Source organism: Caloenas nicobarica, chromosome 5, assembly GCF_036013445.1.
Source record: "Caloenas nicobarica isolate bCalNic1 chromosome 5, bCalNic1.hap1, whole genome shotgun sequence".
In the NCBI taxonomy this organism is placed as follows: Eukaryota; Metazoa; Chordata; class Aves; order Columbiformes; family Columbidae; genus Caloenas; species Caloenas nicobarica.
The window spans coordinates 38915329-38932207 of record NC_088249.1 but is presented as its reverse complement, the minus strand read 5'-3'; the positions used below and the strand labels follow the sequence as shown (position 1 = coordinate 38932207).

Genomic DNA, 16879 nt, shown 5'->3' with positions numbered 1-16879 from the left:
CAAATGTGCACCAGTTAATGTCTGACACTTTTTCGAACTGTACAGCACAGGAAAAGTACCATGTTGAATAAGGAAAGTCCCATGTTTCTTTCAAAACAAATGTATGCTTTGATGGAAATGAAGAATGTTTTTTCACCAATCCAGAAAAAGTCTGTGTCATACTTCTTCATAGCCCCTTCCAAGACAACATAATTCTAACAGCTGCTACTGATTAAAGTCAAAACATCTTCCTTCTCCTACCCCAGTTCTCAGAGAAACAATTCTACAGGGTGCTACCAATGTTTCCTCTGATTTCAAAGGGTCCAGTGAAAGGTAAACACAGAAAATTTCTGCCATCAAAGAAGAAAAACAAAATAAAAAAGGGAAGCCAAAGCAAGCAAAACAAAAGTACTTAAGGGTAGACTCTTAGTTTCATTCTTGCAACAAAAAAGCCCAAAAGACAAGTATCATAAAATACTTGTTACATCCAGTTAAATGGTACTCAAAAGTTTAGCATGAGATTAAAATAGTTTAACCTTTGCATATAATGATTACCATACACTGGGACGTTCTTCTAACATTTTATATTATAAGCGGCAGTACTAACAGTACTTATGCTGTGATTTCTTTATCAGATCTGCAAGTAGTTTACAGTAGATGTCAGTAACATTAGCACCATTTCAGAGAGTCAGAAACAGTCATAAGAGAGATGACAATACTTGTCTAAGGCAGGGAGGCAAACCATTGATGAAGCTGGAAATAAAACCAAGTCATCTAAGTTCTCACCCAGAAACCTTTCTGTTTAGCGTGGAAGTGACCTCCATGACCTCTTTCTGCGCTGGATGAAACCACTGCTGGGAGCATTACTGAGAAACACTTGCTACTCCATTAGGACTAACTCACTACAGTCTATTATAGGGAGTACCTGGCTTATCAGGGAGAGCCCATTCCGTCTCCACATCTCTGCAACAACCTGAGCAACCAAGACAAGACATCGCAAAGGATATTCTACGAGCAGCTCCACTTGAAACTCTTCCTAGAATTTAAAAAAGGAGAAAAAAAATCAAGCAAGAATAAGCCTGTCAGTGATTGTAAAAGTGTTAAGTCCTAATGAACAGACATGTTGCCAGCTGCAAAATAACTTTTGTGTGTGTCATGAAAGTTACAGGACATAATTTTACACTTTTTCCTTCCCAGAGTATAAATCACAAGAAGTGTTTGGGGAATTAAAAAAAAAAAAAAAAAAAAAATCACACACAAACTTACAGGAGAAACAAACTCGTGCAATCTTGAGATGGTTCCAGTCTTGCTTAATCGTACATGAAGACCTACAAAATCAACAGAAAAAAATTAGAAAATAAATCAAAATCAGTTAAGCTTCTCCTCCAACCCATTCTAAATGTTAGCTAAATCATCTACAACTCAAGAGAATTACAGAAAAAAAAGTCCAAGTTTATTTAGGAAAGACTTGTTACTTTCCTTTTTTTTTTTCTTTTAAAGATAGATGATCTGTGACATTATCTCAACAGTTCTTACCTGTCTTACAATCAATTTTTTTAATGAATAAATCTATCCATTTAATTAATTAATTAAAACCATTTACATTGAGATGCTAAATAGCATTAGCAAAATTTTAATTTCATATTTAAATTGTACACCAGTAATAATTGAATTTGAGGACTACAAGGCCTATCAGATAGTATTGGTATCAAATGATGTGATAAAGAACCTACAGCTTAATAATATCATATGATTTTATTTGCATTTTAGAGAAAGCTGCAATCACCCACTGCTGTGGTCCTTTGGAAATCTGTCCTGGCATGCTGCAAACACATGTCTTTTAGGAGAAGCATTTTAACAGCCCTAAGATATGTGTGGCTGGAAAATAAATTCAAGATACAGTAATAACGAACGTTAATTTAGGCAAAACTGAAGATGTCATTAAAACATGAAACTTTTCCTTCTTGCCTTTGTTGTCTCTCTCCTGTTTAAAAAATGTTCTCCAACCTCCATGGAAAATGTGGTTTGTTGGGTTTTTTTGGGGTGTGGTGTTATTTTGTGTGTGTGGTTGTTTTTTTTTTTTAGAGAGAGAGAGAGAAATCTTCCCTTAATGGAACATCTGGGGAATCGGGTTGCCTAATCATGAGACTGCCAGAAAGTCAGAGAGCGATTGATCTGCAAAGCACTTAATCTAAATGTTTTCTAAAATAAAGAAACAGAGATGGATGATAAACGTAATTGAAACAGCAATAGAAGCAAACCACACCACCTACCAGCAAGGGTCCTAGACAGTGGCAAATGTATGCTGACAGGATCTGCAGACACTCGGTAAGGTCTGCTCTCCAGAGTGTGGCCACACAGGTGAAACATCGTCTTCTCCCGTGAACGGCCGTTTGTGCTGCACCTTATCACAGCTTTATGACATTCACTGTAGGCCTTGAGCAACAGCTCTTCCTAGAATTTGAAATAAATGCACAGCCTTATATTTAAAAATCATACACATGCACTAAAATTCCTCACTTGTTTTTTCTGACAGCATAAACAGTTACTAAAAATCCACAATATAATTACTACTCTGTTTCTTAATACTGAGAAGTACTGGACTGGAGCAGTGGAGCATCCACTAAAGCTAACCAAGGATATGCTTCTGTCCAAAAAGTCACTCTGTCAAATGCTGTAAAATCTATGTGCTTTTATTTTTTTATTTTTTTTAAAAAAAAGGCAAGAAACCCACTTCAAAATATCTTTAAGTTAACAAATTTTATTACTTTCTCCCTTCCCCCAGCACAGGGATGAGCTCCAGCACTGATTAACACTACTTACAGTGCAATTACTCAATTACTGCAAAGTTTCTGAACTCCACTTTTGCAATTAAAAATGGAAACCATATGCTTCCAAACTTTAAATCTTGACAGCAATACCATGAACCTAGTTCTCCAAATCTTGAATTGTGTATTTTCGCTTTGATTTGCCTGACACTCTGTGCAGCTTTGTCAGCTAGAAGATTATTTTCTTCTGAGATCCCTTCTCCCTGTGTCATACCACAGATTAATTCTTTTAGACTCATTTTTTGTGGAGATCTGTATTGAACAATAGCGAGCTTTTTTAAAAAGCCGGTATTTAAAAAGCAATCAGGAATATTCACAAAAGGCATGCATGTAAGAACCCCAGACAATTGCTATACTTACATCACAGGCACACCATTCCTGGAACATCAAAAGAATGTTCTTGAGCTGCATCTGAATAGCAATAGCTGCTTCCCAGTCAGGATCCACCTCAATGTGCTGACCAATCTGTCTTTTTATCTCCTCCATTCCCTGAAATGGAGATGCCACAAAATACTCAAGCTAAGTCAATGATCACAGGCTTAAAACGACACAAAATCCCATAAGCAAATGGTAAAATATAAGTTGTTCAGATACGTGTAGCTAAAATTGATTAATATTACTTCTATATAGTAAACATTACTTTTTCACCCATGCAAGACAGGGATTGAAGCATTTACCATCTTAATTCAATGAAGAATTTACCATCTTAATTGTTTATATACACAATATCACTATGGACAAAAAGATGAGCAAACAGAAGTGCTGTAATGTCTTTATAAGAGGACATTAGAAAGAAATCATTTAAATGTGTTGTACCTGCATGCATGTTAGAATCCTTAGGAAAGAAACAAATCCTTCTAGAAACCGCTCCCTCAGACGGTCTGTCCATAATGTAGGCTTGCTGACTAAGACATACCTGTCCCCAAAGAAAACATTATCATCTTTTGCTCAGACTGCTCTTCTGCTTTTGCTTGTATTTAAAGTGTTCTTTGTATTAACATATTCAACTGCATCATCACACTACATCACCTTCACCATCTCAAACTCCTCTTAAAATTTTCACCAAAAACTAGACTTGCTTGATGTGACTCCACCATTTGAAATTAATAGGTTTTTTTTTTTAATTCCAAGGTATTTGGGTTGGTTTGCTTCTACATTGCTCAGTTTATTAGAGTAATTTGGGACCTGTAAGAGTGGAAAATGCTATGCAGATGAGGATTATACAGCTTTCCCAGAATAATAATGAATAGAAGCCAAATTTGCTGTACTATCTTACAGTAGATATATTTTGTTTAGTAATTCAATTGTTATATGGAATTATATCAGTGAAAATAATAAAAAAATCTTTAAAGAATATAATTTTGGTATTTCAAAATTTTAAATTTCCGCTGAAAAATAAAACAACAAAGTTTCATGTGTGGTTTTTGAGGGGTTTCTTTTTAAAGCAGTTTTATAATCAGATTCCTGAATTGAAACACCTCATCCTACTGTCAGTTCTCTAAGAATTGCTCAAGCTTCTTAGCATTACACTTACCTGAGGTCGTATATTACTGCATATACCCGGTTCAGTTTGTCCTGACTGTAACCTTGGAAGTTGAACTTGTCATTTTTGTCTAGGTACTCTGGAAGCACTTCTAGGAGTGTCTCTGTAATGGTGGTGATAACATTTTGCTCTTCAATAAGATGTCGGGCCTGCAAGAAGAAAATTAAATATTTTTCTTCCTATTTTTGTGGAAGAGAACTGTCAAAATATTTTTTCCTTTAAATCTAGACTTTTTAATTAGAAATTATTTTATGCATTTGTAAAGAGTCCAGGCTACCAAAACTCCAATAGTATTTATCATGTATGAACACAGTTTCTATGAATCTAGCATGTTTGTTCATTCTGACAGCTTCAGTGCAACAGACATGCTATTTTTCCTAGAAAGATCACGTAAAAAAGGACTTCTACATTAGCTTTTCAGGCAAAAGAACATATAACCTTTTAAACCTACAGGTATCTTTTCCACGCCCCAGGATTTAACATATTTCACCCCCACAAAAAGACATTTAACCATTTTTTTGGTCCCTCCCCTCAAGTGTTTTAAGTTACACAGAAGGTAAATGTGAACAGTAAGTTCATATATGAAGTTAATACAGAGAATGACACTGCCTAAAACTTCTACTTATTTGCATTCCCTCTGTCATCTGTAATGAGTTTTCACAAACTCAAGCTCCTGCTTTCATATTGGCATTAACAAATCTCAAAATCATGCATTTTGAACTCAGCAATGCATGAAGACTCTCTGCCAAGCACAGCAGTCTGCAAATGTGGTACTGCTAGCAATTCTCAAATCTGTTTCACGTTTCCAGCCAAGTCAGGCTGTACATACCAGAGTAGGTACGGTGAACATCTGAACTGAGAGTGCTGTCACAGAGAGAACTCTGTCATGATCATCACTGATGTATTCTTTTTGTAATGCCTTGTAATACTAGGAGAAGAGAATATTGGGGAAATAAATACAACAACAGTCAATTAAAAATGTTTCTTTTTTTATTTGCAGTAATTACACCTTAATGTCCTGCACTATTAATATACATGCCCCACTGCCTTAATACTGAAGATAAGTACAAATCTAACTGTTCTGCCAGACTAGAACAAAAATATTTTTTCTCCTACAACCAATCTTCCCCAGGAAAAGAAATTAAATATCTGAAAAAAGGATAAATAAAGACATTGACTTATTATAAAGCAAGTCTTCTTCCTGGAGTGAACTGCATGGATAGTTATGTAACAGCTGTCTATAAAATGTGTGTACAGTGAGTAATGTAAGTCTTTGCTTTTTTTCAGTCCAGAGAAAACTATCAAGTGTCAGTCACCTTTATCAGAATTAAAAAGGCTCACCCTAAAACAAAAAACACTTGGTCTTATGTTCAATAAATTTCTTTAAAATTGCATCTAATTTTTAAAAAGAAAGACCAGTTTCATTGCAGTTCATCTGCCATTTCAAAAGATACACAGAATACTAACAATACTGCGTTCAAAATGAGCATATATACATACATAACTATAAGGAACAAACCAATGACATCGGAATACACTCTATAAAGGCTAAGCTACCTGTTAAAGCTCTGCTTATTGAAAATCCATTACTTATATTGAAACAATTTTCAGGCTTGTGGAAAATTTTACAAAGCTAGTAAGAATTCATAGCATAAAAAACAAATAACCATTTACCTTCACAAATTCCACAGCAAAAAGTTTTTTGTATTCCATTTCCATGAAAAAACTACTGAAGATAAGTTCATGAAGAACCTTCCTTGCCCCTGTGAAGAGCCAATACAATGCACATCACTTTATTGTACTAAGATGCAGCTTTTTTGGAAAAGAACAGATTATTACATTATAATTAAAAATAATTAAAAGCCCTGAAATAGTTACAAAGTATATGAACAAAGTTATTCCTGTATTTTTTTCTATATTTAACATTTATTGGCATGTATTTAAAACACAAGGTAAGCATCAAGTCACTCATAGTCAAACTACATTTTGTTAAAAGATGCTTCAAAATACATAAAGCAGGAAAAATTTAGGAGGCAAATACATAGCCAAAATATCAATTATCTCAGCCATGCAAATAAAGGCTGTATCAAAAACCATAACATAAAAAATATAAAGAAATGTAACTCCACCAGCATAGCACTCATTCACTTTCACACAGTCGTTACATACACAAAAAATTAATTTGCCTCTGCAGTTTACAGTGACATGAATACACAAACCTTTATGAAGTTTTGCATCCCATAGCATCAACTTGCTTATGAAGCATGGCTTTTCAGATCCAGCTTCTTCTTTGAGACATATTTGACAAAAGATCTGCCGGAAGTCACCTACAGGGATAACATTATTAATTTGTAGAAGAATGCTTCAATCATTAAATTATATGAGCCAAGAAAATGAGAATTACTGAATTGTGTTCTTTAAAAAGAAAGGAAAAAAAAGGCATTTAAGTTCAAGTTATTTTTTAGCTGTGCTTTCTCTCAGCAAACATACTCCCACATACTCTCTCCTTACTAATTTCTTCCTGTTATTCTTACCTACTTTATTAAATAAATCCAATGACACAGAAGAGTATTTTAAAATAAAAAACATTTTGACAGCTTAGCAAAGCAGATCCATAGGAAGAGTTCACTATGTCAGCACAGAAACGCACAGGCTAGGAAAGTTTAAGCTGGTCCCTGCAAGTCAGTCCTTTGCAGAATTTCAGAACATTATTTTATATTTTCTCACACCTCTCAGTAAATACAGGAATTGCTGAAGCAGTTTTGGGGATCAACATATCACAGTCACCCATGAGTTACTCACATTCAGAAATGAGTTCTTACATTACTAATTTCAAAAGGAAAAGTAGAGTGTCATGAATCAATTCCTGACAACCTAGAAATAAATAGTATTGAATCCTTCTTGATCCATGTTCTACCACCCGAAGCAAGAACAGCAAAAGAACAGGAACCACCAGACTCTCATAAAGCATATCAAAGTATCAGTTAACTTATAACAATTTCCTAATCCACAGTGCTACACACAACATGGGAGACTTCTTTTTAGTTTTAGCTTCTCTTATCAGCTAAAAAGGGAATTCTTAAAAATCTAAAATTTTGGGGATTTGCTGAGGCACTGACACCAACTTGTCTATACTCAGAGAGTCAAGAGCTGAATAATAAGCTGTTGGTGTTTTAAATAATCTCATAAAATTGAAAATGATAAGAAAAAAGATCTAGGAAGAAAAATATGGATAAAATTCAAACTTTCTATAGAAACCCTGAAATAAACCATCACACAGTCAAAAATTTGTACCAATTAAAATAACTGTCTGAGGAACTCAGAGCAGCAAGAAAATACCATCAGTGAAAGAAATACAAAGTTGAAAAGAACAGAAGGCTAAAATTTGTAAAAGATTGTAAAGGATTATAAAAAGGTATAATTTTGATATCTGTATTCCAAGGGGAAGATCAGAAAGTAAGCATTGGGGGGGGAGGGGGGCAGGGAGGGATGGGAAATATATATATGTATATATGTATAAGAACTTCACTTTATTATCCAAGCTTAGAAAAGAGGCTAAAGCAGAACAACAGATTTAGCCTATGAAGAAGGAGGATAAACAGTGAGTAGAGCTTAATCTACACATATTTGTACAGTGGAAATAAATTTCGTAATGGCTTAGTTTTGCAAAACACAGGTATGACAAAACACAGTAACAGAAATGAAAGTTAGATTGATTCAGAACTTTTCTTTAAAATCATGAGCATCAAACACCAGAACAATGTTTGAAAGCTTAAAACAGACTTTCTACTACTGGACAAATTTTTAAATTAAGACTTTTGCTTGTTTGACTAACAGTCTAATAAATCACAGCTATCAAATCTGGAGCAGGAATTAATTTGAGCAGAGGATATATGCTTTAACTGACGGAGATGTTCTACAGCTTTCCAACAGCACGGAGGAGAGCAGCTTTTAAGCAAAGCCACTGAAATAAGGCCTGTGATGATGAAACTGAGGGTAATAAAACTTCTAGAGGAACAGATGGAACTCAAGCAGGGAAAGAAGGAAGCAAGAAGGAACAGAAAAGTACTGCTATTCGTAACCATACTGATGGATACCAGTGCCCATACCACTGTATTATTTATTAATTTGGAGGAATGTGACAATATTTTAATAAGGGAATATCCTATATAACATGGCTAAGGACATTTTTTAAGAGAATTAGTCATTCAAATACTGACATGGCATTATTGTAACAAAAATCAGTTATGCTTACTCGAATAGCTCATGAGTTTGTTCAGCCAAGAACCGAGGCGCAAGGCAAACTTCTGGTGAGCCATAACATCAGCGTGCAGAACCTCCACATGAAGTGGTCGTTGGGAAACATTTTCAGAATGCCTCTAGGAGTCAGGTAGATATTAGTGGATATAAAATAAAGATAACATGAATTTTCATATTTGTCTTTAGCACTTATTACCTCTCCAAAGCACATGTTAGTAGCAAACCCTAACAAAAAAATAAATCATTTTCACATTTTGTTTCTGAAGATATCTATCTATACCAAATGTGGTGGCATAAATTCCATTTCAAAAAGTTCATAGGCAGGTTATAAAAGCATAGAAGTACTAAGTTAAAGACTGTACAGCAAACAAATAAGTCTTCAGTATTAATAATTATGAGGTTGATTTGTTTTTTAAATGAGAAAAATATTTTAGGCAGTTACCTTGATTTCTTCTTTTACTTCCTGACAAGAGGCATAATGTCCTGCCTTAACAGCTCTACGACCCTGTTTAAAGAAAATATTGAGCATGAGACCAACATAAAACCAAAATGTCACAACCCTGATCCTTGTTAGGTTTTTTATACACGAAATAAAAACGTGGACCGGTATCACTCATGGTGCTTTTAGACATCTAGAAGCAAATAAAAATTTACATCATCATCTTTATAAAAAAGCTATTTCAATTAGATTAACAACAGAACAACAAAGTCTGGGGATCTTAATATTACGAGATAAGGAAAATTCACATATACATTAAAGGAGATGAAAGGGATTTCTGCAGAGTACTTTAAATACAAACTAAATTAACTTTATTCCTAGCACAAGTACAGGCATCCTGATTTACTTTTTTACAATCCTTCCTACTATTTCTTACTTCTGTATGTTAAGTAGCAGGGTATATTGTAAGTGTGGGTTTGATAGTTTTTCCAATAAAGCCAAGAACAGGTCCAGCTTAGACCTCAAATTCCACTCAAAGGAAATCAGAAGTCTCGGCTTCCAAAACAAGCTCTCTACATAGCAGAATTGCACACAAGAAGAGAGGAAGTACCTGTATGTTATGGGACTGCTATAATTAAAACAATATAATCTAGTGCTGTGCTGTAGCAGGTGCTTTGTAAAATGAAAACTCTGATCAACTCTGGATCTAAAATTTAGGTTTCAAGCAAAGGGAATCTTCATAATGAAAACCTTTAAATGTTACCCTATAAGCATGGATGTATATACATATTTTATGAAACCTGCAACCGCAGGACAAGCCCTGTAATTACATTAAGACTGACACTACTAACTAAATACAACTAAACTTTCATTTAAAAAGGAATTCTAATATTAGTAAGATGGTTTATATGTAAATATACAAGAAACACATATAGATCTATAGTCAAAGTGTCTCTCTGTGAAAACATGTAAGTTTTCTACTTTTGTGAGGTGAAAAAATATGGTTGCAATTAAGATAATTCAAACATTGATCATGCTTTTCTCTCTCTTATGGAAAAAAATTTTAAAATCACATTACTAGCTTAAGGCCTTGGCATGGGACATTAGTTTAAAAAATGAAGTAGTGAAATTGTCAGGTGCACCCACATTCCTTCATGGATTCTACCTGGTTTCATTTGCTTAATTTGAAGTTTTAAGATTTTCAAATGAAGTCTGAGCCAGAATGAGCACTAATTCTTGCAAAATGTAAGGTATTTTTCCGATTAAATATAAGTGAATATGCATATTGCTGACTTGTATATCTTTCAGACAAATACCATGAAAGTAAAACATTCATTTTAACTGAGAAGAAAAAAAAAAGGTAAAGAAAATATGCCAAACATGAAAGGAGCAACTTCAGATAAATCAGCTCTTTCCTTTCTCAAGAAACTGGGTTTTGGCCTGAAGAAAAAAAATTATAGAGTTTAAAAACTTTCTTGAAGCAATTGCTGATTAACAGTTACTCTGCAACATGCTGTTTTCTCTCCTCAAGCTCCAGCATCCCAAAACCAAAGATCCTATGATCAAGAGACTATAATAGCACTTCTTAATGATTAAAAAAAGTTACTTTCTCCCATATCCAGAATGAACTAACCTCTTTATCTATGGCAGTAGTATGCAACTGGGCTTCCCCAAGTTCACAGCCAAGTGCCCTTTGCAGGCTATAGATGACATGATCATAAGAATGATGTTCATCATTGAAAAGGACACAGTAGTAGCTGTCTACCTTCTCTCTGCTGGGAAAAAGCCAACATATCATCATACAAATAAAAACAAAATTGTAAATAGCATCCTACCCAATAAAAGCAACAGCTCACTTGATAGCTTGAGAGAAATGTCAAATAGAAAAAAAATGTAGAAGAAAATTAAGCATGTTCTTCGTGTCAAAGACACACTCAAAATATCCCCCACCATCTGTACCAGAATAAGCCACAGAAACCACATGCAAAGTACAAAAGAGTTTTTAAGTTACTTGATTATTCCATTATTTCCTCTCACTGCTGTTTTATGATCTCATTTGTCTTTTTAACATGACACTCAGTCTTTTCCCTTTTGGATGGAGCACAAACATTGCTTTTGTCATGAAGTATCAAAAGCTTTTCTCTATATAACTGTCGGTCAAAAATGCTACAGTGCTGTTTACAGGGAATTTGCACAAGTGTAAGAATACCACAGACAAAATTATTATCAAAGTTTCTAAAACCTTGAAGAGAAAGCTAGAAATTCTCCCTACCTAATTACAAGCTCCGGAGGCAGTTCCTTCTCTTCTTCCCATACAAGCATATCTACAATGTATTTTATCACTGAGGGAAACACTCTCCTAGAGTGCTCCATGATTTCTTCGTTCAACTGACATCCAGAATTCTGTAAAACAAGAGATAATATTAATATGGAAAATAAATTTTTAAAATAAAAAAGGGTTGGCAGAATACCTTATTGCTGTATTTGTCGCAGGGAATTAGCTTTTTCATGATTTTCAAGCAAATTAATCTCACCTAATTTCTTCTCTTCAAAATTATTTCATCCTAAGGGCTCTCAGTAGTATTCCAATGGTTTCATCTGCCTTTTTTAACACACCCAGTTTTTATCTAGGAAAAGACTACAAAAAACCTCACCAAATGCATTAGGAAACTTGTTTTTTTTAAACTAAAGTTTTAAAAAGCTGGTTAACAGCTTTTTGTACACCTCAAGATATTAAAAGTTTGCAGACCAGACAAAAGTTCTTCCCCTGCATTGCTTGCTCCTCTGTGCAGGTATTCTGTCAAACATTTATGACACTCCTTGAACAGAATCACCCAAGGAAACCTAACCGTTCTTTTCAGAGACCTCATCCCAGCTCTAGAAATCATTCAAAATATCCCAGTGAACTTATACATTTCCCATCCACCCAGAAATAGGTCATTAAGTGAATTGTCTACATGTAACATTATTAATCCTTTCCATAAGCATTTAAGCAGGAGAAAAATTAAGGTTATAAACTAAGAAAATAATTACCAGATCTGTGTTTAATAATGAAGCAATTGATATTCGGGAAACAAGACACAAATGCATTGCAAAGACATTGTGTGACAAGAGGGCTTTAATCCAAAGGCCCCGATGACATACGACCTTCTGTTCAGCATATGCATATATAAATTATATATAACCTTGTTATCAATGTTAATGCAACCAAATCCAGTAATTTCATATAAAATATGACACAGAAACATAGGCTGATATTTTCTAGAGTATTCACACAAAGTTACCTATAATTGTAGGATCACCCAAACTGCCTACAAATCTGAATGCATGTTGGTTTCTCATCTTTTGTCACTCTGGTAAAGATGCTTTCCAAGAATAAAGCTTTTCACATGTGACTTTTAATCCCACAGTACTAAGGGAACTCACCTCTGGAATACACAATCTGACAGATGTTGAATATAAGAAAACAGAGAGAGTGACGTGTTTAATATGGCTAAGAATCATGTTCTTGAAAACTTCTTAAATCAACTATACAGTCACAATCATCCATTTATAAAGCAGTTTACTTAAAAAAAAAAAAAATCATGTTGTGTCCATATGATGGAAAACCTAAAAATGTAGTGGAAGAGAAGTAAAAATGCATTAATATGACCAATTGCTTCCAAATCTCTGAACAACAGTTTTCTGACCTAACAAGCATTAGGAGAATAATTTGGAGTCAAATATACTATCTAAAATGTCTGCTAATGAAATCATGGTCTATAAATATCACTGTGTGTACACACTTAATTTTGGATAAGCTTGTGGTAGGTCTTGATAATTACAAACGTAAATGTCTGAGGTAATGATTTTTCCCAGACTGACAAAGCTATCATCATCTTAAAATTCGGAGCAGAATAAAAAAAACATAGTGCTAAAAATATTCTAACTGAACTGATTTGTAAATATACTAATTTTTTTCCAGTATTTCTTAAGAGTTTGACTTTTTAAGCATTAACGTACATTACAGAAAAATGACACAGCTGGAGGAAAACATAAAGCTGTGCACAAAGATACTCTCAACAAGAACCTCCTAGTAAGACATGCCATTCTCCTTCAGTCTGTAGAAGAAATCAAAGGAAACCGCCTCAAACAATTCATAACCTGTTAGAAGTGGGGATCGCACTCATACAAATACTGAAAAGTTAAATGATGCAATGCCACCTCCAATGCTATCCACATAAAGCGAAGTCACAGTAAAATGAAATTAAGACACATCTAATGTAAATTGAAAGCGTAAAAATAAAATTTCCTCAGGACTATGCCCCAAAATGTGTAAGTATTTAAGTCTCAGGTAAAGCTTCATACAACAAAACTCTGGAAGAATGAACAAAGCGTGTTCAGATATCCAAAAACAACTAATAACCTTTTTAAAAAAAAAAAAATGTGCCTGGGAAGTATTTTTACTTAATCTCAGACATAAATTATCTGCTTTTAAGGATACATTCAGGCAAAAAGGTTTTTATATTTCTGGCAGAGTGAAGACACTAATTTGGAATCAGTAAGGAATGGATGACTCCTAGAAGTCTGGAGTGGGGATTCCAAAATGAAGGACTGCTTTTCTGAGCTCCTTATTGCATACATAATAAGTTTGTAAATATCTCCTCAATGTAAAACTTTTTTTCGAAAAACAAAAACAAAACAAAACTATGGTTCAATTAGGATTTTTGCACCAATACTATATTTTCTAATACTCAAAACTCTGGTGCTTATCTTTGATCTTGTAGATTGAAACCTGTCCTCTACTAAGGGCTCATTTTTAAAAGGAGGTCATTCTGTAGATCAGACTCTAAACTTAACTTACCTTTTAAAAATAGCAGCCAGTTCCCAAGCACATTTTTACCACGTTCTGCATAGCAGACAAACATGCTGCAAACAGACTCCTCTTCTTGCTTGCTCTTACTTGATCAGAGTAAGTTTATAAACTGCCTAGCATATCTCCTCTGCACTTAAGAGTAATTAAACGAATACTGCTCAGAATCCTCTGGAGAAGAGTGCTTTTTGTTTGACAAGCACGTGATAAACTTCTATACTATCAGGAAATATGCTGGAAAAGAAATATGCAAAATGTCTGTTCCAAATGCGTCTTGCAACTCATTTCTTTTAATAAGCACTATATGCTGAGAAAACTCCTACATTATGAATGTCCTTGATTCTCAAAACAGAGAACAAACTATGAGGTAATCCATAAATCCATGAGCCTCTTCATCATAAAAAAATCCTTGACAGACAAGTCTTTTATTAAAAAAGAAAGATGGTCATGCACCGCAATCTAGCAAATAGCTACCTCTAGTATATATTAATATACTGATGCATTTCTTTATTGTAGTGGTTGTACTTCTGCCCTTTTACTAGAGAGTCTACATATACTGACTGCACAGTAACTATATATATTGACAACAAAACTACTGTAACAAGTAACTTTCTACTTCTCCAAATTCAAATAATTGTCTAATTATATGTTTTCTATCATTCACAACTCTCAGGTAGCACCAATTGTAGGAGTACATTCCAGTTTACTTGACAGCAGTTGTAACACAGCTTTGGATTCCCACAACTCCATGACAGAAGTGATGACCAAACAAATTCACTGCAAATCAACCAAAGACCTTATCAGAGACTGGAAGAGGAAATATTACTTGAAGAAGCATGGGAGGTTCCCTGTTCCCTTATCATCACAGGTATGATTACAGTTCTCAATAAAGTTTAAAACCAAGAGATACTGTGCTAGCTGCTGTCATTATAGATATGATCTATCCTTTAGCCTTATCTCCATTGGATACAAATGGCCTGAAGTATATTCTGAGCAGCTTATCTTCATGCAAACACAAATAAAATGCTGTGGGCTCTGAATGAATGAAATTTCCTCTCAAGCTTTGGGTTTGAAAAAAGCCCACAAAATTTGAACATTGTGATTTTTAACAACAGTGAAACAGCTTTTGGGTAAAATTTTGATAAAGGTTTTGGTGTTTTTCCTACCATTTGTTTTTGGATACTTTTATTGTGATAGAAAAGCGGTTTTAAAGGAAAGGGAGGTAAAAAGCAGAATATGCTGTTACAGATGCAAATACCAGGTCTGTGAGATCAAAATCCATACCTTTCAGAGAAACAGTTTCCTTTGCAGGAAGTAAACATTTCATAAAACATTTTAGGGACTCTGGTCAGAGTTGTTGATACCAAAAAATACTATTATTCTCAAAAGTAAAGTGCTGAAACAGCTGTTAGAAGACCTCATACAGAGACGTAAATTTTAAAGCTGGGAGATACAATCTATTTTGTTTAGAATCTCTTCGTTAAAGTTCTTAATGTGCCCCAGGTCCACATTCATCTAGGTATTGGTGCAATTTTTTTTGTGAACCATCACAGATGAAATCCATAACGTATGCTAGCTACTGTCTGAAAGATGAACTGGACAAACTGGTTACCCGATGCATAAGTAATCACTTATCCAGGAGCAATGGAGATGCTGTGGCTGGAAACAATTTCCAAGTGGAAGAATAATTAATTCTCAACTGACACCTGAATATTTTGTCTTAAGATCATTGCTAAATTCTCCTCATGATATGATAAGGACCTCTCAGCAATCAGCTAGAAATCTGATACCAAGTATCTTAACATAAATTTTCCATAGTATCCAAAGGCAGCTTTGAAGCTGGTAGAAAACTTGTGTCTGCTTTCCCATATGTCCTTATTACCAGTACCAGGAATCTAGCATTGCAAAAAAAATATCCTATTTTCCTTCTGAAAGCAAGGACAAAAACGAATACTTCTCAAAGAGGAACTGTGCTAGTTTCTTACTCTGGAAGCACCCCTAGAACGTGCTGGAAAAAGTATTAAACACGTATGTAAAATAGTAATGGTGACGGCAGTAAAATTAATCATATCACAGATATTTCAGGGTATTTTAATATCGTGGAAACAATTTGGTTCTTTTGATTACAGGTTTTTATAAGTAATATGTAGGTGTCAGCCTCACATGCATATCACATAGCTCAATACTCAGGGATAAGCACTGCACAGCAGAACAGTTTTTACTGAAGTAGAAGCAGGTGAGCATTACAGTGACAAGCTCCAAGTGCCAATCAGATCACCCCTTCTTGGAGCTTCAACTATTTTTATTTCTGAAATCCACTAAGGTTTGTGGTTTTTTGAAGGACGAACAAATGAGGGAAAACTTCGTCTCATTTTTCTGTAAGACCAGTGCCTTTACTCCTTTTCCATTTGATTTTTTGCCAGATATGAAGAACAGTACTTTTGCAACAAAACCAGGAGGAATTAGGGGTCTATTTGCAATGACAAATGCTAAGGTCTTTCCCCCTGCTTTTCTCAGAATGTAGGACTCAGAAAAAACAATGTTACCTGAAGCAACTGATTTGCCTACATTCTCTTTGAGAACTACTTATAAGATGGCATATTTCTCGTTAATATGCTGCTTTATGAGGCACAATAAGCATGAGACATCCTAGCATAAGAGGTCAGTTTTCAAGCATAGGGACTCATTTTAGTCGTAGTGACAGATAACACACCAGAAGTAACTGACAAAAAGAAAGTGTTCAGTAATGCAATAATGTGGAAAAGACATTAAAATCAAGTAAGTATATCTAAATATTTACTAACCACTGGGAGACTAATTATTTGTAAATAAGAACTGAGTAATACACATAGCAAAGAGCAAGAGTACAACTTTAATTCTGAATCTAAGACAGAATCGCACAAGACAGGTAGAGGGAACGGTTCTATTGGTTTTGCCTTTTATTTGGAAATAAACGATGTTTCATATAACGTTTGACC

General features: G+C 34.5%; 1 protein-coding gene across 4 annotated transcripts in view; it reads right to left on the bottom strand.

Annotated features, from left to right (window-relative positions):
* UBR1 (ubiquitin protein ligase E3 component n-recognin 1) overlaps positions 1 to 16879 on the bottom strand; it is a 72791-nt gene that overhangs the window by 39629 nt on the left and 16283 nt on the right. For 2 of the 4 annotated variants that reach the window (XM_065635014.1, XM_065635018.1), the window contains exons 5-17: positions 11322 to 11452; positions 10683 to 10824; positions 9053 to 9115; positions 8606 to 8729; positions 6570 to 6677; positions 6025 to 6113; positions 5180 to 5278; positions 4342 to 4499; positions 3624 to 3723; positions 3168 to 3296; positions 2253 to 2433; positions 1246 to 1307; positions 905 to 1015 (exon numbers count right to left, since the gene is read on the bottom strand). In XM_065635014.1, coding sequence (XP_065491086.1) covers positions 905 to 1015; positions 1246 to 1307; positions 2253 to 2433; positions 3168 to 3296; positions 3624 to 3723; positions 4342 to 4499; positions 5180 to 5278; positions 6025 to 6113; positions 6570 to 6677; positions 8606 to 8729; positions 9053 to 9115; positions 10683 to 10824; positions 11322 to 11452 — 1497 coding nt within the window. The remainder of the gene's footprint in view (positions 1 to 904; positions 1016 to 1245; positions 1308 to 2252; positions 2434 to 3167; positions 3297 to 3623; positions 3724 to 4341; positions 4500 to 5179; positions 5279 to 6024; positions 6114 to 6569; positions 6678 to 8605; positions 8730 to 9052; positions 9116 to 10682; positions 10825 to 11321; positions 11453 to 16879) is intronic. The other 2 variants (XM_065635017.1, XM_065635019.1) reach the window with 1 other exon arrangement.